The 25323-nt window shown below is 36.7% G+C and overlaps 1 protein-coding gene across 2 annotated transcripts in view; it reads right to left on the reverse strand.

The window, feature by feature from the left end:
- ALOX5 (arachidonate 5-lipoxygenase) overlaps nt 1-25323 on the reverse strand; it is a 195086-nt gene that overhangs the window by 15863 nt on the left and 153900 nt on the right. The window contains exons 12-13 of one of the 2 annotated variants that reach the window (XR_005554610.1): nt 3936-4036; nt 2652-2818 (exon numbers count right to left, since the gene is read on the reverse strand). Coding sequence is in view for 1 of the 2 variants with exons in the window: in XM_039326022.1 (XP_039181956.1) it covers nt 3936-4036 (101 nt within the window). In the remaining variant the exon portion in view is untranslated. The remainder of the gene's footprint in view (nt 1-2651; nt 2819-3935; nt 4037-25323) is intronic. The other variant, XM_039326022.1, reaches the window with a different exon arrangement.

The following is a 25323-nucleotide window of genomic DNA, read 5'->3' on the forward strand; positions in this document are numbered from 1 at the left end:
TTCCAACCATTATTTCTTGTCCTGCCCTCTGATGCTCTGGAGAATAATTTGACCCTGTCTTCTTTATGGCAGCCTCTCAAATCCTGGAATACAGCTATCATGTCACCCCTGTTTCTTCTTTTCTTTAGACTAGCCAAACCCAAGTCCTGTAGCAGTTCTTCATATGTTTTAGTCTCCAGACCTTTGATCATCTTAGTTGCTCTTCTCTCAACTTTTTCCAAAGTCTCAACATATTTTTTGTAGTATGGTGACCAAAATTGGTTGCAGTATTCCAGGTGTGGTCTTACTAGGACTTTATAAAGCGGTACTAATACTTCACATGATTTTGATTCTATACCTCAGTTTATACAGCCCAGGATTGTATTAGCTTTTTTGGCTGCTGCTGCACACTGCTGGCTCATAGTCAAGGGATCATCCACTAGGACTCCAAGCTCTGTAGTTTCCTGGGTCTGTTTTTTGTCCTTTCTTGAAGATGGGAACCACATCAGCCCTTTTCCAATCCTCAGGTACTTCCCCAGTGCTCCAGGATTTTTGAAAGATATGGTACAAATGGTTCTGAGATAACATCTGCCATCTCCTTCAGAACTCTGGGATATAATCTGTCGGGTCCTGGTGATTTATATTCGTCAAGGTTGGATAGATGTTCTCTTACCATTTTCTTGCTTATTTTAATTTTTGTTTCTAGTTTGTCTTTTGCAGTAGTGTTTTTGGTACATTGGGCTATAATTCCTTTTTGTGTGAAGACTGATGCAAAGAATGAGTTAAGCAGCTCTGCTTTCTCCTTGTTTCCTGTAATTTCCTTGCCATCTTCTCTCTTTAGTGGACCTACAGTTTCCTTGACTTTTTTCTTGTTATTAATATGTTGGAAGAAACTTTTTTTTTATTATCCTTGACTTCTGCTGCAAGTTTTTTGTTATGAACCAGCAGTGTGATGCAACTGCTAAAAGGGCAGATCTTAACCTGAAGCAAAGTCTCCAGTTCTGAGCACCACAGTTTATCCAAAAAGATAATGACAATTTGGAGCAAGTACAGAATATCAGATGGTGAAGGATCTAGTAAAGTAATCCCATGAGAAATAATTGAAAGTCCTAGTTATGGTTAGTCCACAGAAGAAATTACAGAGGGAAGATATGATGCCATCTTCAAATTCCTGAAAGGCAGTTGAATAAAAGTGGGAGATGAACTTATTTGTCAAGAGTGATTTGCTTTTCACCTAGTTTCTTCTCTGCTCTCAACTTGACAACAGTCGGGAGGGGAGTGGTTGAAACATGTGGAGTGGGAATGGAATGCCAAGAATCCGTCTGCAGATCATGAGGCCCTGCTTCCCCATTCAAGGACATGCTGTGCAGGTGTTTCAACAATCCATGCAGTTCCCATAACAAATGGAATATAGTTCATTGGACAATGCAATGGACTAAGGCAGCAGTCCCCAACCCCCGGTCCATGGACCGGCACCAGTCCATGGCATGCCAGCAACTGGTCCATGCAAAGAAGCAAAGCCCCACCCATAGTATGGAGGCAGCATGCAAAACCACCCCCTATGGTTCACAGAAAAACCTTTCTCCATGGAACTAGTCCCTGGAGCCCAAAAGGTTGGGGGCTGCTGGACTAAGGGGAATGGCCAAAAGGAGAATTCAAGTTTAATTATATAGACTTTTGAGTGGGAAATTTAGAGCTGGTTTTGCTTCTTTTGTGCCAATGTAGTGTATTCAATAAAACTATTACTTTGGGGAAGAACAATGTCCCAGGAGTCCCTTTCTTGGATTCGCTAGCTGGACATCTGACATTATTCTCTATTGCCAAGAGAGCAGGACCAGAATCAGTGAAGTGAAAATATGAGGAAATATCCTGACTGTATTAACTGTCAACTATTGGAACAGCTAGCCAAATTAAGTTGTGAGGGTTGTTGTTGTTGTTGTTTTGCTCCTCTTGAACTCTTCAAACAAAATTTGGGTGATAATCTGTACTGAAATTGAACTACAATATAAGTATCTTCCAAGTTTTTGATTCCATGAGAACAGATAACCATTGAATATTACAACAATGAAAAAAAGTTCAGCAATATATTTACTTCTGTAGATAGAGGCTCCCTTTCTTTGGATGTGCTCATGTACAGGGTAGATAGATCTATCAGGAGTGCTTTTATTGTGATTACTGGACTCAGATTCAGTAGCTTACATGAATCATTCCAACTGTGATTCTTCAATTACTGCTCCCCCAAATCTTTAATTTGCTTCCCCTAATGTCATTTTTATTATTTAGAGTTATTATTTATTATTTAGATTAGAGTCCCTGGCAAAGTTCACTTCTTTTGCTTCACTAGTCTAAAGATGCTATCCTAATTCTATAGTAGTCCATGAAACAGGAACTTTTAGGCAGTATTGTAAAATTTAAAAAGGTAAAGGTTTCCCTGTTCAATCATGTCCAATTCTAGGGTGTGATGCTATCTCTGTTTCTTAGTTGAGGGAGCCAGCATTATCTGAAGTCATTTTCTATGATCATGGAAAATGGCCAAAGGGAGAATTCAAATTTAATTATATAGGCTTTGAGTGGAAAATTTGGAGCTGGTTTTGCTTCTTTTGTGCCAATGTAGTGTATTCAATAAAACTATTACTTTGGCTATATATCAAAGGGACAAAGAACTCTGTTACCTTCCCACTGACGTGGTACTAATAGTGAACTCGCATTTGCATACTTTCAAACTGCTAGGTGAGCAGGAGCTGGGCCAAGGAACCAGAGTTCATCCCATTGCACAGCACTCAGATCTCTAGGCTCAAAATCCAGATGGATCTCGACAGACTTGAACACTGGATCTTATCTAACAAAATGAAATTCAATGTAAAGAAAAATAAGGTTTTACACTTAGGCAAGAAAAAACAAATGTACAGGTACAGATTAGGTGAAACCTGGCTCAATAGCAATAACTATGAGAGGGATCTTGAAGTCCTAGTGGACAATCACTTAAATATGAGCCAACAGTTTGTTTCAGTAGTCAAAAAAGCCAATGCAATCCTAGGCTGCATTAACACAGGGATGGAATCAAGATCACATGAAGTATTAGTACCACTTTATAAGGCCTTGGTAAGACCACACTTGATATGCTGCATCCAGTTTTGATCACCACAATATAAAAAAGAAGTTGAGACTCTGGAAAGAATTCAAAAAAGAGCAACAAAGATGATTAAAGGGTTGGAGGCTAAAACATATGAAGAATGGTTGCAGGAATTGGGTATGTTACTCTAGTGAAAAGAAGGACTGGGGTGACATCATAGCAGTGTTCCAATATTTGAGGAGCTGCCACAAAGAAAGGGGGTCAACATATTTTTCAAAGCACCAAAAGGCAAGACAAGAGGCAATAGATGGAAACTAACCAAAGGAGAGAAGCAACCTAGAACTAAGGACAAAATTTCCTAACAATGAGAACAATTAACCAGTGGAACAGTTTGCCTTCAGAAATTGTGGGTGCTTAATCACTGGAGGCTTTTAAGAAGAGACTAGACAGCTACTTGTCTGAAATGGTATAGGGTCACTTACTTGAACCGGGGGCTGGACTTGAAGACCTCCAAGGTTATAAATTTAATCAGCCCTTTGCCTCTTAATACTTGTGAATATACACAGTAACAAGTCTGATTTTTTTTAGTTGTGTCCATTTTCAGGGACAAATTAGACTGTATGCTATGGGGTACAGTTGTGCAGGTTGCCCATTTCTGAAGATAATTTTATTTCTTCTCCTTTCATATTTCTTGCTTTTCTTCTGCCATCAATGTGACCAATACATTTATTAATTGTAATGTGCCATTTGAAATCCACCCCTTTTATTCTATCTTTTCTGTGTTTTCTGCAGAAGGAAAACGTTTTCTTCCATTTTTTACATTTTATATTTTTGGCCATTTTAAAAGTTTATAATCCATATGATTACATCTAAATAAACTTACTTGACCAAAATTTACAGCTGCATGTTGTGCTGAACTTGTAAATATCATTATGGTAAGATACTCAGAAAGCTTTTCCCGTGTCTTGATTGTCTTAGGAAATCCTGAAAAGCAGAAAAAAGAGACAGAGAAAATAAATACTTTTAAAACTTGAAGGACGACAATAGAAACCTTCCCAAGTTGCTAGAAATGAATTTTCTGTATTCTTCTTGTTCTAGGAGCAAGCCAATATAATTATTTTATAGGGGTTGTGAAAACAAACCAATATATTGAAAACAATTCCAATATTGATTCCTCTAATTTGTATAGCTGACCATTTCAGAAGCAATTTATTCTGGGTAGCATACAACAGAACTAAAACAATAAGTAACTAAAACAATTATCATCAACAAATATTAAAGTCATTAAAGAACTACAAAAATAACTAAAGCGAGAATAATACATGAAGGAATAGTAATATAATGGAGCCACTTTGCTAGTTCACCCATCTCTTGAGGTCCCCAGGCCTGCTGGCATAACTTAGAAACTTAAAAGCAATGAAGCCATCCTTGGCTCAGGGTGGAAGAGATTCCATACCACAGGGACGCCGGAAAAGAACTACTGTCTAGAGCAGTGGTTCTCAACCTGTGGGTCGGGACCCCATTTGGGGTCGAACGACCATTTCACGGGGGTCGCCAAACCACGCTGTCCACCATTTTTTTCCCTTTTCCCTAGCTGTCCTACTTCCTCTTATTGGTGGCCACACCCACTTGGGGGTCACCACAACATGGGGAACTGTATTATGGGGTCACGGCATTAGAAAGGTTGAGAACCACTGGTCTAGAGCCTATTAAATGTAGCTTCCTAGACAACATTTCCATTCTATTAGATCTGGTGTGATGGATGGATGAAACTGGGGAGAGGAAGTCCATCAATAATCCAATCCTATGCCATGTAGGGTTTTAAAGGTCAAAACCAGCACTTGGTGAAATGGACCTAGAAACAAACTGGTAATCAATGCATCTTACCCAGTAGAGGTGTAACAAGTGAACCACTCATAGTATTGCATTTTGCACCAGCTGAAGTTTCTAGATAGTCTTTAAGAATAGCCCCATGTAGAACAAAATCCAATTGAAAGGTGACCAGGGCATGAGTGATTGTAAACAGGGCCCCTTCATCCAAAAATGGGCACAACTGATGTCCAATAAAATATTGTGCAAAGGCCCTCCTAGCCATGATTGTCATCTGCTCTTTGAGCAGGAACTCTGAGTTCAGGAGTATGTGTGCAGGGTCTGTTTGGGGCAGTGCAACCCCATTTACACAGATGTAGTCCTAGAACCAGAGGACCCCAATATTCAGAGACACTCAGTTTTGCCAGGATTCAGCTGAAGCTGAATAGCTGTTGTTCCCTATCAGACCCTCACAGCCAGCAGATACCAGGATAGGATGCCCACAGTATCACTTAATTTACCAGGAGCAGAGATATATAGCTAGACATCATCAACATAGTGATAATACTTTACCCCATGAGTTCATCCATCTATCTCATATAAGGCTAAATAGTAAAAGGAAGAGCACCGATTCCTGTAGCACCCCACACCATAAGGACCAGGGTCAGGAGCTCTCTTTCTTGATTACCATTGACCCTGGAGAGTGGAGATGAATCAGCACAACACTGTCCAGCTAGTGAATCCAAGAAAGGAACTCCTGGGACACTGTTCTTCCCAAAAGTAACATTTTTATTGAATACACTACATTGGTACAAAAGAAACAAAACCAGCTCTGAATTTCCCCCTCAAATGTCCACATAATTAAACTTGAATTCCCCTTTTGGCTGTTCCCTTGAGTCCACTGTGATATCCAATCACATATGCTCCTTTTGTTATGAGAATTGCCTGGACTGTTCAAACACCTGTGCAATGTGGAACTGAAAGGAGGAGCAGGGTCTCATGATTTGCAAATGGATTCTTGGCATTCCATTCCCACCCCATGCAATTCAACTATCCCTCCTTCCGACTGTTGTCAAGTTGAGAGCACAGAGAAACTAGGTGAAAAGTGAATCACTCTTGACATGCCAACCCCCAGGAAAATGATACATTTGGAATGAACACACATACACAAAAACATAAACAATTTACCATTTACAAACCACTGTTTCACTTTGGTCTTTTAGGATACCTGGCGTGAAACTTCTTTATTAGTCTAGCTGCTTTAACATCATTTGCCACCACCCATTCTGCATCCATTACGGGATAGCTCTTCCACCACACAAAATATTTTATGGTATGGGGCCCTATGAAAACGATATACATTTTGCACAAAGAGTTTAGCCAAAGTTGTTGTAGAAGGAATCGGGGCATAGGATGTGGTGTCTATTAGATGTCCTTAATCTCATAATATTCCTCCCCTCTTATAAGGGGTCCCTCCAACCGGTCTTAGCTTAGAATCTCGAACAGACTTTAGCAAATTGCAATGATACACTGGGTGAACTTGCCTAAGACTTCTCAGTATCTGTAGCTATACTGTCACTGGGTTTATAATTCGCACAATGGAGGAAAGATCTATATACTTAGGACTCAGCTTTTTTACAGGGCTGTCTTAGGTTTAAATACTTTGTGGACAAGTACACTTTATCACCACTCTTTACTCCCTTTGGAGAGGCTATCTTCCAATCAGCTTGCTTTTTCTGGGTCTCCCTGGTTTTCCCTAGTGCATTGCATACTGTAATATGCCTCTCAGGGAGTCCATCCATTCCACCAGTGTTGCAAACTAACGTAAGTCGAAGCTGAACCAATTGAAGTATTGAACCCACTGGATCTGCTTAGGGGACAGTTTCCTTGGGGCCTTCAGTGCTTCCAAGTTCTTGTGGTCAGTCCAAACTTCGAACGGGATTTTACTGTACTCTGAAAACTGTCTCCAGGTGAGAAAGGCCCAGCGGACAACATATGCCTCCTTCTCTCAGATAGTTCACTGCCTCTCGGTGTCAGATTATTTCCGACACATATAGGTGCAAGGTTGAAACTCTCCACTTCCATTTCTCTGCATTAAAACTGCCCCCCACTGCCATGTCACTAGCATCTGCCTGGGTCATGAATAGCTCCTCTGGGTTCAGGTATCTTAAAATCAGCGCAGTGGCAGAGTCTCTTTTGCTTTTCGAAAGCCACTTGGCACTTGACAGTCCAGTTCAAGGGTTGACTTGGTCTGGGCTTTGTCCCCTTCCCTGCTTTTAGCAAGTTCTTGGTAGGGCTATCTGTGCAAATGTGGGAATAAATTACCTAAAGAAGTTCGCAAACCTCAGGAAACTCTGCAGTTGGCTTCTGGTCTGTGAGGCTTCTCATTCTAAGATTGCCTTCACCTTTCCTGGATCTATTTCTACCCCCTTCCTGGAGATGTGGTAACCTAAATAGTCTAGATTGGTCTTGTAGAAGTCACATTTGGATAGCTTCACATACAACCGAGCTTTTAGCAGCTTCTCTAGCACAACTCTCACTAGCTTTACATGCTATTCCATGGTCTCAGTATAGATTAAAATATCATCTGAGTACACCAACACCCTTTTATACAGGTGTTTGTGTAGGACTTCATTTATCAGTTGCATGAACACAACAGGTGCCCCTTGCAGCCCAAACGGCATCACCTGAAATTGATAACATCCCAAAGGGTAGTTGAACATAGTTTTCCATTCATCCGCTTCCCTAATTCGAACTCAGTAGTATGCTTCCCTCAAATCCAGCTTGATGAAAATCTTCCCCTTAGTTGTTTGAAATTTTTTTTCCTTTTTTTATTATAATTTTTACAATTTTACAATAAAAACCCCTTTCCCAATCCCTCCCAACCCTCCCCAAAACCCTCCCCCGTTCTTCCCAGAGCTAGATACAGAGTTAACTAAAATTTAGTAGAAAAAGCTTATAAACTCAAATAAACCACAAACAAATATGATTATATTCAATGAACAAATTGTTAAATACATTAACTCCATTATATATAAAAAAAAACAGAAAGAGGAAAAGAAGAAAAGAAAGAAAATAAAAAAATAATAAAAGGAAAAAAAGAAGAAAAACTAAACTTCTACACTTCTAAATAATATCTTAAACTTTAAATATAAATTATTCAAACGCTAAATAATATTTTCTAATATCATACCTATATTGAATAAAATTTATCCATCTTTTCCACACCAAGAGATACTTCTCTTGAGATTGATCTTTCAAAAAAGCCAAAATTTTTGCCATTTCAGATAAGTAAGAAACTTTAAGAAACCATTCCTGCAAAGTAGGCAAAAATTCCTTCTTCCAATACTGTCCTATTAACAACCTTGCTGCTGTAATTAAGTTTAACATTAAAATAATTTCTTTGTTGTCACAATCAGAGACAATACCCAACAAAAACAATTGTGGAGTAAATTTTATCCTTCTTTTGAAAATTCTTTGTATATTCCACCGTATCTTAATCCAAAAAGCTTTTATGCTTTTACATGACCACCAGATATGATAATAAGTGGCATCCAAGCAACCACATCTCCAACATTTAGGCTGCAAGTTTGAATACATACGAGACATTTTTTGTGGATCAAGGTGCCATCTATAAAACATTTTATAGAAATTTTCCCGTAAATTTTGGGCTTGTGTAAATTTAACATTCCTCACCGAAATAGTCTCCCATATATCTAATGAAATTGGTTCATCAAAATTTTGAGCCCATTTAACCATACAATCTTTAACTAATTCTGCTTCTGAATCCAATTCCACTAACACACCATAAATTCTTTTAATATGGGTTCGGCTTTGATCTCTAATTTGTTTCAACAAATTCTCATTCTCTCTAAGCAAGCCCACATTATAATCTATCTTCCACCTTCTTTTCCTTTTTGATGGGGAATTCAATCCATTTATATTCACTGAAAAAATTCCATTTTCCTTCTCCATTTTGGTTTACTTATATTTAGGTCTTGTTGATCTCGTAATCCTCTGCTCTTTTACTATTTCCTCACCTTTTTGATTCATCTTCTCTTTTTCCTCTTCTACCTGTGTAATTGTTTCCTCTATTGTTTGTTCTGTCTGTTTCTGGCTTTTTCTATCCTCTTGTTGATATTGTGCCTTCCACACTGAGTCCAAATGATATCTTGTGTTATTCCAATTGATTAAAATACCTTCGGGCATCAGCCATCTAAAATTTACTCCTTTTGCACTCAGCTTGTAGTCAAGAAATGATATTATTTTCGAGTATCCCTTATTCTCTTGGGAATCTGTTTCAGCACTACTATTTCTTTATCTTTATATTGTAATGGATCATCTCTAACTCTTCTTAATATCTCATCCCTCATTGTTTTCTTCATAAATCTTACATGGACTTCCCTGGGCAATTTGTGTTTCCTTGCATAACTTGAATTCATTCTAAATACCTCATCCACTTCTTGCTGCATCTCCGGTCTTTCCATTTCTAGGGCCTCTGCTAATAGATTAATAATCACTTCTGCTATATTTTCCTCTTTATCTTTGGGTATGTTCTGGAATCTCAAATAGTGTACCGCCTTCTCCATTTCCAAAGCAGCGACCGCTCCTTCTAGGTTTTGATTTGCTTGTTCTAATCTTTCATTTTCTGTCATTAGTGCTTCAATTTTCCCCAGTATCTTCTGATTGATCTTCCATCTTCTGAATTCTTTGTTAATTTTTAAGGATCACTTGTTGATGAACCTCAAATTGTGTCTTTATGTCAAGCATTTGTTCATTTCGCTTATCAAGATTGCTTTTTGTTTCTTGATGATTCTTCTGCATCATTTCTTGCATTAATTGTAAGGTCGCATGCATCTCTTTTTGGAGATTGTTTGTTTTCTCTCATTGTAACATTGCTTCAGTAGATCCCTGACTAGCTGGACCCAGAAGAGGGTGCAGAAGCAGGTTTTTTTGTAATTTTAGTGAGGTTTGGTGCACTCATTGTTCAATCAGGCAAATTTTGTAAATCCACAGGAAGAAGAGAAAGAAAAAAAAGGCCAACTTCTTTAGGCTATAATCCAACTTTAAAAAGAGCCAGCTGTTTTAGGCTAAAATCTAACTTCAAAAAGGAGCCAACTATTTTAGCCTATAGTCCTAGTTTAATAGGGAGCCAACTGCTTTAGGCTATATTCCAAGTTTAAAGGGGAGTCAACTGCTTTAGGTTATAATCCAAATTTAAAAAGAAGCCAACTGCTTTAGGCTATAATCCAGGTTTAGAAGAGAGCCAACTGCTTTAGGCTAATCCAAGTTTTTTTTAAAGTCAACTACTAAAAACAAGACCAGGAGCTGACTGTGGCTCAGATCATGAGCTTCTCGTTGCAAAATTTAGGCTTAAATTGAAAAAAGTAGGGAAAAGCACTAGGCCACTCAGGTATGAACTAAATCATATTCCTGATGAATATACAGTAGAGGTGACAAATAGATTTAAGGAATTAGATCTGATAGACAGAGTGCCTGAAGAACTATGGATGGAAGTTCGCAACATTGTACAAGAGGTAGCAACTAAAACCATCCCAAAGAAAAAGAAATGCAAGAAAGCAAAATGGCTGTCTGAGGAAGCTTTGCAAATAGCTGAGGAAAGAAGGGAAGCGAAAGGCAAAGGAGAAAGAGAAAGATACACCCAATTGAATGCAGAATTCCAGAGAGTAGCTAGAAGAGATAAGAATGCCTTCTTAAATGAACAGTGCAAAGAAATAGAAGAAAACAACAGAATAGGGAGGACCAGAGATCTCTTCAAGAAAACTGGAGATATGAAGGGAACGTTTCATGCAAAGATGGGCATGATAAAGGACCAAAATGGCAGAGACCTAACAGAGGCAGAAGAGATTAAGAAGAGATGGCAAAACTACACAGAATAACTATACAAGAATGAGCTTAACATCCCAGATAACCACAATGAGATGGTCATTGACCTCGAACCAGACATCCTAGAATGTGAAGTGAAATGGGCCTTAGAAAATCTGAGCAACAACAAAGCTAGTGGAGGTGACAGTATTCCAGCTGAGCTATTCAAAATCTTAAAAGACGATGCAGTAAAAGTGCTACACTCAATTTGCCAGCAAATTTGGAAAACTCAACAGTGGCCACAGGATTGGAAAAGGTCAGTTTACATTCCAATTCCAAAGAAAGGCAATGCCAAAGAATGTTCAAACTATCGCACCATTGCACTCATTTCACATGCTAGTAAAGTTATGCTTAAAATCCTACAAGCTAGACTCCAGCAGTATGTGGATCGAGAACTACCAGAAGTACAGGCAGGATTTCGAAGAGGCAGAGGAACTAGAGATCAAATTGCCAACATACGCTGGATCATGGAGAAAGCTAGGGAGTTCCAGAAAAACATCTACTTCTGCTTCATTGACTATGCTAAAGCCTTTGATTGTGTGGATCACAACAAATTGTGGCAAGTTCTTAAAGAGATGGGAGTACCAGACCATCTCATTTGTCTCTTGAGAAACCTATATGCGGGTCAAGAAGCAACAGTGAGAACTGGACACGGAACCACTGATTGGTTCAAAATTGGAAAAGGAGTCCGGCAAGGCTGTATACTGTCGCCCTGCCTATTTAACTTATATGCAGAGCACATCATGAGAAAGGCAGGGCTAGATGAATCAAAAGTTGGAATTAAGATTGCCGGGAGAAATATCAACAACCTAAGATATGCAGATGATACCACTCTAATGGCAGAAAGTGAAGAGGAACTAAAGAGCCTCTTGATGCGGGTGAAGAAGGAGAGTGCAAAAGTTGGCTTGAAACTCAACATTAAGAAAACCAAAATCATGGCATCCGGCCCTCTCAATTCCTGGCAAATAGATGGGGAAGAAATGGAGGTAGTGACAGATTTTATTTTTCTGGGCTCCAAGATCACCTCAGATGGGGACTGCAGCCAAGAAATTAAAAGACGCTTGCTCCTGGGGAGGAAAGCTATGGCAAATCTAGACAGCATACTAAAAAGCAGAGACATCACCCTGCCAACAAAAGTGCGTATAGTCCAGGCCATGGTTTTCCCAGTTGCAATGTATGGCTGTGAAAGTTGGACCATAAGAAAGGCTGAGCGCAAAAGAATTGAGGCCTTTGAACTATGGTGCTGGAGAAGACTCCTGCGAGTCCCTTGGACTGCAAGGCGTTCAAACCGGTCAGTCCTAGAAGAGATCAACCCCGACTGCTCTTTAGAAGGCCAGATCCTGAAGTTGAAACTCAAGTACTTTGGCCACCTAATGAGAAGGAAGGACTCACTGGAGAAGAGCCTAATGCTGGGAAAGATTGAGGGCAATAGAAGAAGGGGACGACAGAGAATGAGATGGCTGGATGGAGTCACTGAAGCAGTAGGTGTGAATTTAAATGGACTCCAGAAGATGGTAGAGGACAGGAAGACCTGGAGGAATGTTGTCCATGGGGTTGCGATGGGTCGGACACGACTTCGCAATTAACAACAACAACTTTAAACTGTAATCCAGCAAAATAAAAAACACCAACTGCATAAGTCTAATCCAAATATTTCTGTCAATTCAAAAATATTAGAGAAAAAAAGAAAAAAGAAAAGAAAAAGCCCATCTCTAAATAGGTAGGTCTAAAGTTCTATAATAGGTATGTCTAAAGTTGAAAGATGTAGTTTAAAAAAATATTTGTTTTTTCTTTTATAGAAACACAGAATGTTCTGTTTAGCATAGGTGTTGTTTCAAGGTCACCACTCTTCTGATTTTTTCTGTATTATTGTAGTATCTTCCTTCATTAGTTATAGTGTCTCTATCCAGTAGTAAAATTTTTATTTAAAATGCTCTTTCACAGCAAAGTAAAAAAAATCTTCCCAAATAATTTTTTGAGCCAACAACAGATTATCATTTTTTTCTTTTCAATCAGTCTCGAATCTTTTCTGCATATTTTTATATTCCTTAATTTGTTCCCCCATTCCAGATTTCTCGCTACTTTTAACTCTCTTCTTCCCAAGTCTTCCTGGGGTTTTTTACTTTTAAAAGTTATCCAATTCAAGGAATTATATTTTAAAAGTCCATAGGGAAGAGAAATAAAGGAGAATCTCACCCAGATCAAACATGTTGATAGTCAGCTGTTCGGCGGTGCTGCTGCAGCTCTTCACTTCTTTCCCGGCTGTCTGTGGCTTGGGCTGTCTGCATACTTGCCAGCAGCCTTTCTCCCGCCTGTTTAAAGAGTTTCCTTGGTCTGTTTGGGCCAACCGCTGTTGGCTCCGAACTCCCAAGGTTTCCCTTCCTCCTCATTGCCTCTCCAGGGTGACTTTCTGACCTCTTTGGGTCTCCAGATGAAGCGAAATTGGACTAGGAAACTGGAGCTCCAGATTCTTTCATCCGTGTCGCCATGTTTGCAAGAGACACACATAAAAAAGCAACATCATAAATTTTTGGAAAATCCAAAACTTGGAAAACTTTATTATACATCAGCTCACCAAAAAAAAGAGTAGTTATATATGTCAAAGAAACAATAGATTCCAAAATGATTTGTGCAGATGAAGAAGAAAGGATATTAATGGTAGAAATATTTTTAAATCTAAAACAGATACTTTTGATAGCAATATATGCACCAAATAATAAACAAGAAAAATTTTATCAAAACCTTCACAGAAAAATAGTAGAAATGGAATATCAAAATATATGCTTAATTGGGGATTTCAGTGCAATAGTAGATGGGACATTAGACTATAAAAGCAGTAAATCAGGGAAACAAGGAAGAAAAAGATTACCTAAGATTTTTTTCATTATGATAGAGGAAATTGGTATGCAAGATATCTGGGGAGAAACGAACCCAGGAAAATCACAATATGCATTTTATTCTAATAGTCATAAATCTTGGTCCAGAATTGATATGATTTGGAAGATGTGTCAGGACTCACTTCAATACCTCATCCCAAGAAAGCAGAACTGTGGAAGCATTCTCTTCCAAAAGGAACCTTTATTAGGAGAAGCTGATAGCAGGCATACTAGACAGGATCTGAGGGGCATGACACCTGAATTAAGGGTTAATATGCAGAAAATTGAAATAGAATTAGGTACTTGGGCAGATCATAACCCCTTAAAAATGGCGTGGAAAGGAATGCAGAAAAAATTAAGATGGATTTTGAATCAATCTATATTAAAAGAGAAAGAAATTATAGACTTAGCAACAAAAAAATGGAATTTTTCTTCAAAGAAAATAAAAAAGAAGATACAACATTACAAAATGTATGGGATACAGCCAAAGCATATTTTCGAGGCGTAGCGATAACATACATGGCAAAAAAAAAGAAAGAAAAGAGACAACAATGTCAATTGTTAAGAGAAGAATTGAAAAAATTAGAATTTGAACTACAAATAAACCCACAAAAGAAAATATTGAAAAGACAAATGAAATAATGAAACATAAATTAAATTTAATAGAATCAGAAAAATTGGCACAACAAATTAAAAGGGCAAAGCAAAACTTTTTTTGAGAATGCAAATAAACCAGGAAGATGGTTAACTCATAAACTTAAAAAACAGAAGGAGAAAAAATTGATAAACAGTTTAGTATATGAAAAAGGCTGTTTACTATTTAAAAATGAAGCAACTGAATGCAAGGAAGAAACTCCATGGGAAAAAATGACTCAATATATGGAAGAAAATAATTTACCAAAAATTCCAGAAAACTTTAAGACTGTTAAATGAAAAAATAACAATGATGGAATTGACAGAGGCAATAAAAAGACAAAAAAAATGAAAAAAACACCAGGACCAGATCGACTCCCGGCAGAGTTTTATAAATGTTTACAAGATATATTAAGTTCACCATTGAAAAATGTATGTAATGAACTTTTATTGGAGGCAAAACTCCCAAATACATGGACAGAAGCTAATGTTACTTTGATACCAAAAGAGGACTTAGATCTGACCCAGATCAAAAACTATAGACCAATATCACTACTGAATGTGGATTATAAAATCTTCACTTCAATAATAGCTGAGAGGCTGAAAATTTTTTTGACTGAATGTATATACCCAGTTCAAAATGGATTTTTGCCAAAGAGACAAATAAAAAATAATTTTAGGGTAATACTAGATACATTGGAATATTATGAAACAACTGGCACTAGTATTTTTAGATGCCCAAAAGGCATTTGATAATGTTTCTTGGCAATTTATGATTCAACAACTAAAAACAATGGACTTTGGTCAAAACTTTATAAATACAATTCAGACAATATATCTGAAACAATCAGCAAAAGTAATTGTAAATGGGGATTATACAAAGAATTTTGATATATGAAAAGGCACAAGACAAGGATGTCCATTATCCCTATTGCTATTTATCTTAACTTTGGAAGTTTTAAATAGAAACATTAGGCAAGATCCAGAAATTAAAGGATTGAAAATAAAAGGTGAAACCTACAAACTGCAAGCATTTGCAGATGATTTGGTATTCATTCTAGAGGAACCTTTAGAGACGATTCCTAAACTGTTAGAAAAGACAGAATAATTTGGAGATATAGCAGGATTAAAAATAAATAGAGAAAAAACTAAAATGATAGTTAAAAATAAAAAAAGCAATTATCAGAAAAAATAGAATTGCAAATAGTCAAAAAGGACAAATATTTGGGAATATATTTGACAGCAAAATGTTCAACAATAAAAGAAGATAATTACATTAAATTGTTAAACCAAATAAAGCTTGATTTGGAAAAATGGAAGAATCTTCAACTGTCGATGTTAGGAAAAATTGCTATGGTGAAAATGAATATATTACCAAAAATATTATCTTTATTTCAAATGATACCTATAAAACTGGAGAAAAAATTATCTAAAGATTTAAACTCTCTAATTCAAAAATTTATCTGGCAAGGAAAGAAAGCTAGAATTAAACTGAAAATGTTACAAGAAGCTAAGGGAAATGGAGGCTTTGGCTTGCCAGATTGGGTTTTATATCAAGCATCAGTGTTAACATGGATAAAAAAATGGATGACTCTTAAAAATAAACGATTGCTGTATCTGGAGGGACATGACCTGCAAAACCACCACATTAGAAATGCATTATTATTAACTTGGAGAAATATAAAATGTAAAATTTATTTGAAAATTCCAGGATGGCTTTCAACAATGGACACATTCGTACATCCAAATCTAGTCAGTCTTGATAAAATATGGACATACAAAGATATTCTAAATTCTGAAGGGAACTTAAAATCCAGGAAAGAGATGGAAAATCAGGGTATCGATTTAACATGGTGGTCACATTTACAAATGCAAGTCAGATATGATAAAGATATTAAACAGTATGGATTTTACAAAGAACAGACTATGTTTGATCAGACATTATTACTTTCTGATGAAAAGTTAATTTAAAAAATGTACAATTTCTTATTAAATTTCACAATGAAAGATGAACAAGTAAAAGAGACAATAATAGTATGGGCAAAGAATTTTGGATATAATATAGACTTAGAAAAGTGGTAAAGTTTGTGGGAAAGAAACTATAAATTGACAATGTCAGCTTCATACAAAGAAAACTTATATAAAATGTTTTATAGATGGCATTTGTCACCAACAAGATTAGCAAAAATGTTTAAAAACATATCAGAGAAATGTTGGAAATGTAAACACAAACCAGGTACTTATTATCATATGTGGTGGACATTGTTAAAGCAAGGAGATATTGGACAATAATCCACACATGGTTAGAAAAAATGTTAGAGAAACACATAGACTATAAACCTGAATTTTTTTTACTAGGTATAATGCCAGAAAAACCTGATAAGCAAAGTACATATTTGATTCTACATGTGATAACAGCAGCAAGAATTATATTTGCACAATATTGGAAGAATGAAGAAATACCACCAGAAGAAGAAATAATCAAAAAAATATTAGACGGTGCGGAAATGGATAGACTTACTTTAAGGTTGAAAGAAAAAGAAGAAACAGAATATTTTCAAACTTGGGACCTATTTTTATCAATGGTTAGAGAAAAGATTTAGGGATTAGGAATTTAATTTGTATTAGTGAATAAGATATTCAGACAATACGTTTTTTTTGAATAATTATTATTGAACTCTGTTAAAAAAATAAAACTTTAAAAAAAGAAGAAAAAGAAAATCTTCCCCTTAGACAAATAATCCAACATGTCCTTCATCAGGGGGAGGGGTAACATGTTCTCCATGCAAATGGCATTTATCCCCCTATAATCCACACACATCCTTGGGAACCTGTCTTTCTTTTCCTGAAGAGCACAGGGGAAGCCACCCTTGATTTGACTGACTGGATGAAGTCCCTGGATAAGTTCTTGTCTATGAATCCCCTATGCTCCTCTATCTCCCTGGGCATCATAGAAGTTGCCCTCTGGTCCGTGGGGCCTCCCATTCTGTTATTGCCCTCACCTTTCCTGGGTCCATTTCTATTCCCTCCCTGGAGATATGGTAACCTAACCATTCAAACATTCCCCAGCATGGCCTTGAAGGGAGGAGCAGGGTCTCATGATCTGCAGATGGATTCCTGGCATTCCATTCCTACCCCATACCAACTGTTGTCACGTTGAGAATGGAGACAAAACTAGGTGAAAAGCGAATCACTCTTTTTTTTTTAAACAGTTTTATTGGTTTTTCCATTTTTGCACCTAGAAGTTTAAGAGCCAATTGGAGATAGGGTAATCAATTGAATACAATAACATCATAAATATATAGCTCACACAATACTCCTTAAAATTTCCCTCTTTATCAATTAACATGATATAGTCAAATTAATACATTTCTAAATAAGATTCATTCATTAATATATTCCTAAATAAAAATTCCATTAATCAATAAAGGTTATCTGCAACCCATTACTTATATAAATCAAAGTCCTGTTTTCAGCTATTATTAATTTCCAAATACCATATCCGACTTAGCGTTAAACAAACATATTATTTACCATTTGGATGTCCCTAACTTCTCTTATTTAAACATATTATTTCCATCATTACATTCTTACAATTCTTAACCATATTCTGTTTCCTCTTCAGTAATTCTTCATTTATTAATTTCATCACTTTCATTATTACAATCTTTTTCTCATTATACCTCCACAAATTAATTATCATGCCTAATAATAAAAAAAATAGAAAAAATAGTAAAAAAAAAAGACAGAAACAAACCAAGAGGAAAAAAGAGCAAGGATGAAAGATCTATTATTCCAAAGAATCTGTTCTTACTATATTTCAATGCTAAGTTCTAAATCTTATTCTGATAACACCTCTTAAAAGTCCAAATCCAAATTAGTCCACATCTCTATGAAACCTTTGCGATCCATAACTGTAATCTTAAATTCCATATTTATATCTTGTTCCAGCCTTCTTTCTATTCCAAATAGGTATTCATAATAAAGCCTCTAGATCCACAAATAAATCTCCATTCATCTCTGGCCAGAGTGCATAAACCAAAGGGAATTCTCCCATTGTCCATTTTAATAGGCTAGTAACAAAATTGTGGCAATTCTCGATAGCTCGTAATTGGAGCTCAATCGCCATCTTTTTTGAGGTTACGTATAGTTTAGTTGCAGTCACTTTTGAATCCTCCAAGATCTGAATAAATTGTATATAAAATGATACACAATCCTCTTTGGTGTTGTTTGGTTCTTCTTCTGTTGATTTTTTATCTGTCAAAAAGTCAATTGAATTCTGCACATCAGCTTGTCCTTCTGGGATAACATCCTTAGTTTCTGTGTTAAAAATCATTTGTTCATTAGCAACCAAGGTTTTTTCTAATGTAGATTGATAATCCAGATGTGGATTTAGTTCCTCCATCTCAGTAAGTTGTAAGCAAGGTTGAGAACAGGTCTCTTGGGTGTGTATCCCTTCTACTGTTTCTTGGCCTGCAAAATGTTCACTTAGGCCTTCTGCTTTAGTTTGTTGTTGAGAAATAATCTCTCTTGTATAGGTGACTATTAGCTCAGTATTTTCATGAATTTTGTCCAATATATATTTATAATTAAAGTCTAGGCAGGGTTCCTCCATTTCAATAGTGTTTAGAGCCATTATTCTTTTGGTGGAGGCTGTATTTAATAACAATAATAAAGGCTTTTAGGGTAAATAATAATAAAGGCTTTTAGGGTAATCAATGCCTGGAAGTTCTTTGAAGTGTTTCATTAGTCGGAACCATGACACAATTAATGTCTACTTCCACCCAGCTGTACAGCTTCTTTATCTTTTCCTTTTTGTGATAATTTGAAGGTCAGAGTCAGACTCAAAGTCCAAGAAGAGAAAACAACAATTGCAATTGGTAATTTCACCACAAGATGTCCCCAGAGGGTTATCCAAAGTTATTTCGTCTTTCCAATCCCCCCTGTAAAAGTAATTTCTTTTCTTTCCTCCTTTCCTCTTTCCCTCTTTTCTTTTAATTACAAAAATAGTAAAAAATAGAAAAAAACAATATTCTCCAAATAGCTGACGTATTAAGTCTCTATATCAAGGAATTTTGGGACCCCCAAATGTCCAAAAATAATATCAGCCATTAAAAAAAGTAGAACTTAATTTTTCTTTGTTTCAAGGCTTTCCCCCCCATCAACAACGCCGCTTTAACAAAGTAGGGAAATAGTTTAAAAAAAAGGCTTTTCACAGGAGTAAATAGGAAAAATAGAGGCAAAAAAAGGTCTCACCGAATCTTCCCCGGTGGTTCTGTTTGCTTAGATGTTCTTGTGGCTTGCGGTTGGTGCAGCTGAGTGATCGGCTTTACTGATCGATCTTTACTCCATCGGCCCAAAGGAGTTTACCTGGACTGCAGAAGATGCCGCCGCCATTCTTCAGTCAAACGGGAGGCCTCCTCAGTGGTAGTCACCCCTCCAGAGCGACTGTTCGACCTGATCAAGGGTCTACTGGCAGAAGAAACTCGGCCGGCAAAGAGAGCAGTCTCTTCGCATGACCATAGCGCCACGACCTGGAACCAGAAGCCTAAAGCGAATCACTCTTGAGAGTATGCCTACAGGCAATCCTCTCAGTCAATGCAGGAGGATACCATGGTTGATGGTATTGAAAGCTGCTGAAGGCAAGGATGCCACCATCATCCCATCCATACCACACATCATCCAAAAATGTGACCAATTCTCTTTGGCCTGGAACCTGACTGAAAAGGATCCAGATAATCTGTTTCATCCAAAGTCCTGAAAACTATTGCTCAACCACCTTCCCCCCAAAGGGGAAATTGGATATTGGGTGTAAGTCATCCAGTATTCAGTTTGTGTGTGTGTGTGTGTGTGTGTGTGTGTGTGTGTGTGTGTCCAGCAATGGCTTCTTAAGGAGAATATGAATTAAGGCTTTCTATGATAGCCCCATTGGAAGCTGATTCGGAGGAGGAAAATGGAACCGGGGCCATCAGACAGGAGTGGCATGAATCCCCGAGAGTCTCCAGAGAGCCTGGAGGCTGAGGAAGACACAGTCCTGTGCCCACTGGGCATTGGGGGTGAGTGGTTAACCAAATGGTCAGCTGCCTGCACTAGCAGAAGCAGGGGAGGATCAGCTGCCAATAGTTAACATTGAGGAGTGGCAACAGACTGCCTCCAATGAGCAACAGTGCCACTCCCACCTGATCTGCGGACACAAAAAGCAGAACATAGAGAAGCAATGAGGTTGACGAGGCTGCTTGCGAGAAAGCAACTTTGCTCCTCCTAAGAAGAAACACTGAACTTGGGGTGATTTAGTCAGGTGCAGGGGAAGGTGCTTTTGTTGGAAACAACCATTTGTTTCTGCAATGTACTCTCTTTGACTTTGTGAACTTTGGACCTTGCTTCATAAATGTTGGATCTTGCTTTGGCTTTGTAAATTTTGGACCTTGTTTTGTGGACTTCAGACTTTGTGGTCAAGTCCACCATGCAGGTGTCCTATCATTCTGTTGGAGGGAGGGAGGAGGAAAGCTTCTGGCATTCCTTACATACTTTTGGTTCTGCTATAACCACTTGGGAATTAGAGAGGGGGACTGTCTTTGGAGAAGATGCAGACTCCTTCTCAGCCAGTTCCAGACTGCTTCCCATTTTCTGCCCAGCATCTCAATGTTCTCATAACGTCTCTGTGGCATCATATTGGCTGCTGGTGGACTGGTCACTATAGAATTATAGAAATTAATTGTTATTGATTGTTTTTTTAAAATATAAACCCAGACAATGCGCTGTTTACTAAATATTAAGGTGATTAGGTTAAAAACCAATAAAACATATTAAAAAAAGATTTGCGTCTTCCGGTGGTGTTGCGATGTCGATGGCGGCTATTTTTTAGCCGTCCTTCTAAGACAGCGTTAAAACTGCCGAGGACAGCAGATATCAGCTGTTCCGCGGTTTAAAACCTCCTTCCTGGGCTAAAGGAAGGCGGGGAGTTTTACCCTGAATAGTGGTAGAGCCTCTGAAACCCCCCAAAAAGTTTTTTGGGGGGGCGAAAAGAGTGCTCCCACGGAGTTCAGGGAATCTCCGCTTCTCAGCTGTCTTTGTTGCTTGTCGTTCGGGACAAAGCAAGACGCTGCTCCCACCTCCGCGATTAAAGAGAACTGGTGAGTTATTTTAAAAAAAGCGGACAGAGCTGAGTGGGGAATTTTTACTTTTTGGATTTATTTGGACTTTAATTTTAAAGAATTATTTTCACTTTCTCTTTTTTTTGGTTGAGAGGGAAAGTAAAATGGCGATGTGAGGCTTTTTTTTTGAGTGCTTGAAAAGAAACGGAACGGATTTTGTTACTTTTTCTTTCTTTATTTTTTTTGCTTTTTATTATTATGGTTTTTTGAAAGAGACTTGGGTTTAGTTATTTTCCCTCTCTTTTGTTTATCTTTTTATTTTTGCTTGGGATCTCTTTGTACTTTTTTTTTAAGAAGGAGGAAAGAAGGAAAAAATTTTTTCTTTTGTTTAAAATGGCTTCAAAGCGTCAAGTTTCCACAGTACCTAAGGTGGCTTCTTCTCCGGCGATATTACCAGCCCAACAACCATCTTCGCTTCCTATACAACCACTCACGGTAAAAGACTTGCAAGATGTTATGGTAAATGTTATATCTCAAATTAGAGGAGAAGTGAAGGAGATTTTAGTGGAGAATAATAATATTTTGAGGCAAGATATAGTTCTGGCCCTAAAAGGACTTGCTTCTGTTGTTGAAAAGTTGGATTCTTGTGTTGAAGAAGTAGTAGATAAAGTGGATATATTGGATGAAAAGTTTGAAGGAATGGAAAAAAAGATGGAAATTTCACAAGACGAAATTGTTATGTCTCAATACAGAGAGATGGAGTATGCTTTAAGAATCAGAGGCTTGAGGGAAAATATGCAAGAAAACTTGAGGGAGATGGTGGCAAATGACTTTGCTGTGATTTTGGACAGAGAAAAGGAGGAAATACTTGGGACAAGTCTCTGGTTTTAAAGTTAATAATAATAAGACTAAAATATTGCCAAAAATATGACTAATTTGGATAAGGAGACTTTAGTTATATTGACAGGTTTTGAAATTGTTAATAAGGTAAAATATTTGGGGGTATTTTTATCCGCTTCCAATGCAAAACTGTATAAAAATAATTATGAAAGGTTGTGGCTTAAAGTATAAAAGGATTTAAACGATTGGAAAAAGTTGCAATTATCTTTGTTGGGGAGAATAGCAGCGGTTAAAATGAATGTTTTGCCAAAGTTTCTTTTTTTATTTCAAATGATACCTATTTTGAAGAACGAGGCAAGTTTACATGAATGGCAGAAAGGTATTAATAAATTTATTTGGGCAGGGAAAAAACCAAGAGTAAAATTTAAAATTATACAAGAAGTACGAGAGAGAGGTGGACTCAAGGTACCGAATTTCAAATTGTATTATGATTCTGTGGTTTTAACATTGATTAGTGATTGGATTAATTTAACAAATGTAGATATACTCCTTTTGGAGGGGTGGGATTTATTATATGGATGGCATGCCTATTTAATTTATAATAAGAAGGTGGATAGGGCTTTTAAGTCTCATATTTTAAGAATTTCTCTACTTCGAGTTTGGAAGAAATATTATAGAATAGACTCAAGAATCCCATTATGGGCTATTCCGGGGCACGCAATAGAAGGAATAAGGAAAGGATTGAAGATGGACAGTATTTCTTATAAACAATTACTTAATTGGGATGGGAAGAATTGGCAATTAAAACATATAGATGAATTAGCACAAGAAAATATTATTTATTCGTGGTTTCAGTATAGACAATTATTGGAAAGGTGGAAGATAGATTATAAAGTGGGTTTGATTAGAGAGGATGAAAATTTGTTGAAACAAATTAAAGATCAAAGTCGATCTCATATAAAAAGAATTTATGATGTATTAGTGGAGTTGGATTCAGAAACAGAATTAGTTAAAGATTGCATGGTTAAATGGGCTCAAAATTTTGATGAGCCGGTTTTATTAGAAACATGGGAGATAATTTGGGTGAGGAATGTTAAATTCACGCAAGCACAAAATTTACGGGAAAATTTTTACAAAATGTTTTACAGATGGCACCTTGATCCACAAAAGATGTCTCGTATGTATTCAAATTTGCAACCTAAATGTTGGAGATGTGGTTGTTTGGATGCAACGTATTATCATATTTGGTGGTCATGTAAAAGTATAAAAGCTTTTTGGATAAAGATATGGTGGAATATTCAAAGAATTTTTAAGAGAAGGATAAAATTCACTCCACAATTGTTTTTGTTAGGTATTATTGTTGATTGTGATGATAAAGAAATTATTTTAATGTTAAATTTAATTACAGCGGCAAGGTTGTTGATAGGACAATATTGGAAGAAGGAATTTTTGCCTACCTTGGAGGAATGGTTTTTTAAAGTTTCTTATTTATCTGAAATGGCAAAAATTTCGGCTTATTTGAAAGATCAATCGCAAGAGAAATATCTCTTGGTGTGGAAAAAATGGATAAACTTTATACAGTATAAGTATGATATTAAAAGATATTATTTAGCTTTTGAATAATTTATGTTTAAAGTTTAAAGTTTAAGATAATAAGTATTTTTTATTATATATATATATATTGGACTTTTTTATTATATATATATATATATATATTGGATTTTTTTTGTAACTTTTGTTTGGGGTTTACTTAAGTTTAAATGTTTTGTATTCTTAGTTCTAGTTAACCCTGTGTTCAGCTCTGGGAAGGGGGGGGGGGTTGGGAGGGTAGGGAGGTAGTGGGAGAGGGATTTTATTGTAAAATTGTAAAACTTTTAATAATAATAAAAAAAAGATTTGCAATTGGTTCCCAACTGCACTCATCAGGTAATTCACAATGAGCTTCATTTACATGAAGGGAAGCATGCAGTGGGATATCTCTAGGTTCTGTCTTTTTTTAAATTTATTGATTTTCCAGTTTTATATTTACATATTTGAAAAGCAGCATGGCAGCTGGGTTGGTTCATAATTCAATAATATACAAATTTCTTTAGTGCAAATCACAAATTATTACATTAAATATTTCCTCTCTTTTTCCCTTGGTATTTACTGTCTCACATTTGAATTAATGCAATTCTTATTATATCAATTTAATGCAAATAGCTTTCTTACATTTATCAATAATTTTTAGTTTATACATATCTTAGCCATTTTAACATTCAATCTTTTTAGACAATGTCCTGGTAAGTTTCTCCCAAATTTTAGTTTCCCATAAATATTTAAATGTAACGTTTAATTGGATCCTCAGTCATAGTATTTAATTGGTCCACTTTTTCCATTATATTCTGTGTAGTTGATTTTTCAGTTGTAATCAAAATTTGAGTTTGTATATCTGGGCTGACATCCCGTTCGATTCTGTAACCTTTTATTTCATCAGTAGCTGTAAGAATAGTTTGGTAAATCGCTTTCAGAATAAAAATCTGTTCCTGATCTTCCTCCATATTCTCTTAGTAATGTGTTAGATTAAAGGCTTTGCAATATAATTTTTTTTCCAGTGGGTATGGAACACAGCTGGCTTCACTGCTGATAAGTGTCTCAAGGTTATAAGTCTTATCTATTGTCTAGGCTGCCAGCCAAGTCTGTTTTAAACAATAACAGGTTGTAATACCAGGTTTAGCCACAAGATGTCGTCCCTATATTTAAATTTTTCCTTTAGTTCTGAAGTTTTTATAATCTTTTCAGTTTTACTTCTTTTTTATAAGTAAAAACCCAGATCTTCAGTAAGAATAGAAAGTCTTTTAATCCACAAACTTTAAGAAATAAAATTCCAATTAGGATCAGGTTATTCTTGCAACGTTTTTTAAAACTTCCCTGGATAGTCAGTTGCAGCTGTTTTTAGAGGGAGGGGTAAAATTTCCCTTCCCTCTCCACAAGGGGAAAAGTACTTAAAGCAGCTTATACATATAAAGAAAATAGTTGGGATTTAAGAGAAGTAGATCTCACCCAGTCTTGTCCATGCTGCCTTAAAATTGCCTGATGGTAAGAGTGACTTCAGCTGTCTACAGCCTAATGACGAGCCATATTGCTATGGCTG

Source organism: Crotalus tigris, unplaced genomic scaffold (genome assembly GCF_016545835.1).
Source record: "Crotalus tigris isolate CLP2741 ecotype Arizona unplaced genomic scaffold, ASM1654583v1 scf7180000024339.11422700, whole genome shotgun sequence".
Lineage (NCBI taxonomy): Eukaryota > Metazoa > Chordata > Lepidosauria > Squamata > Viperidae > Crotalus > Crotalus tigris.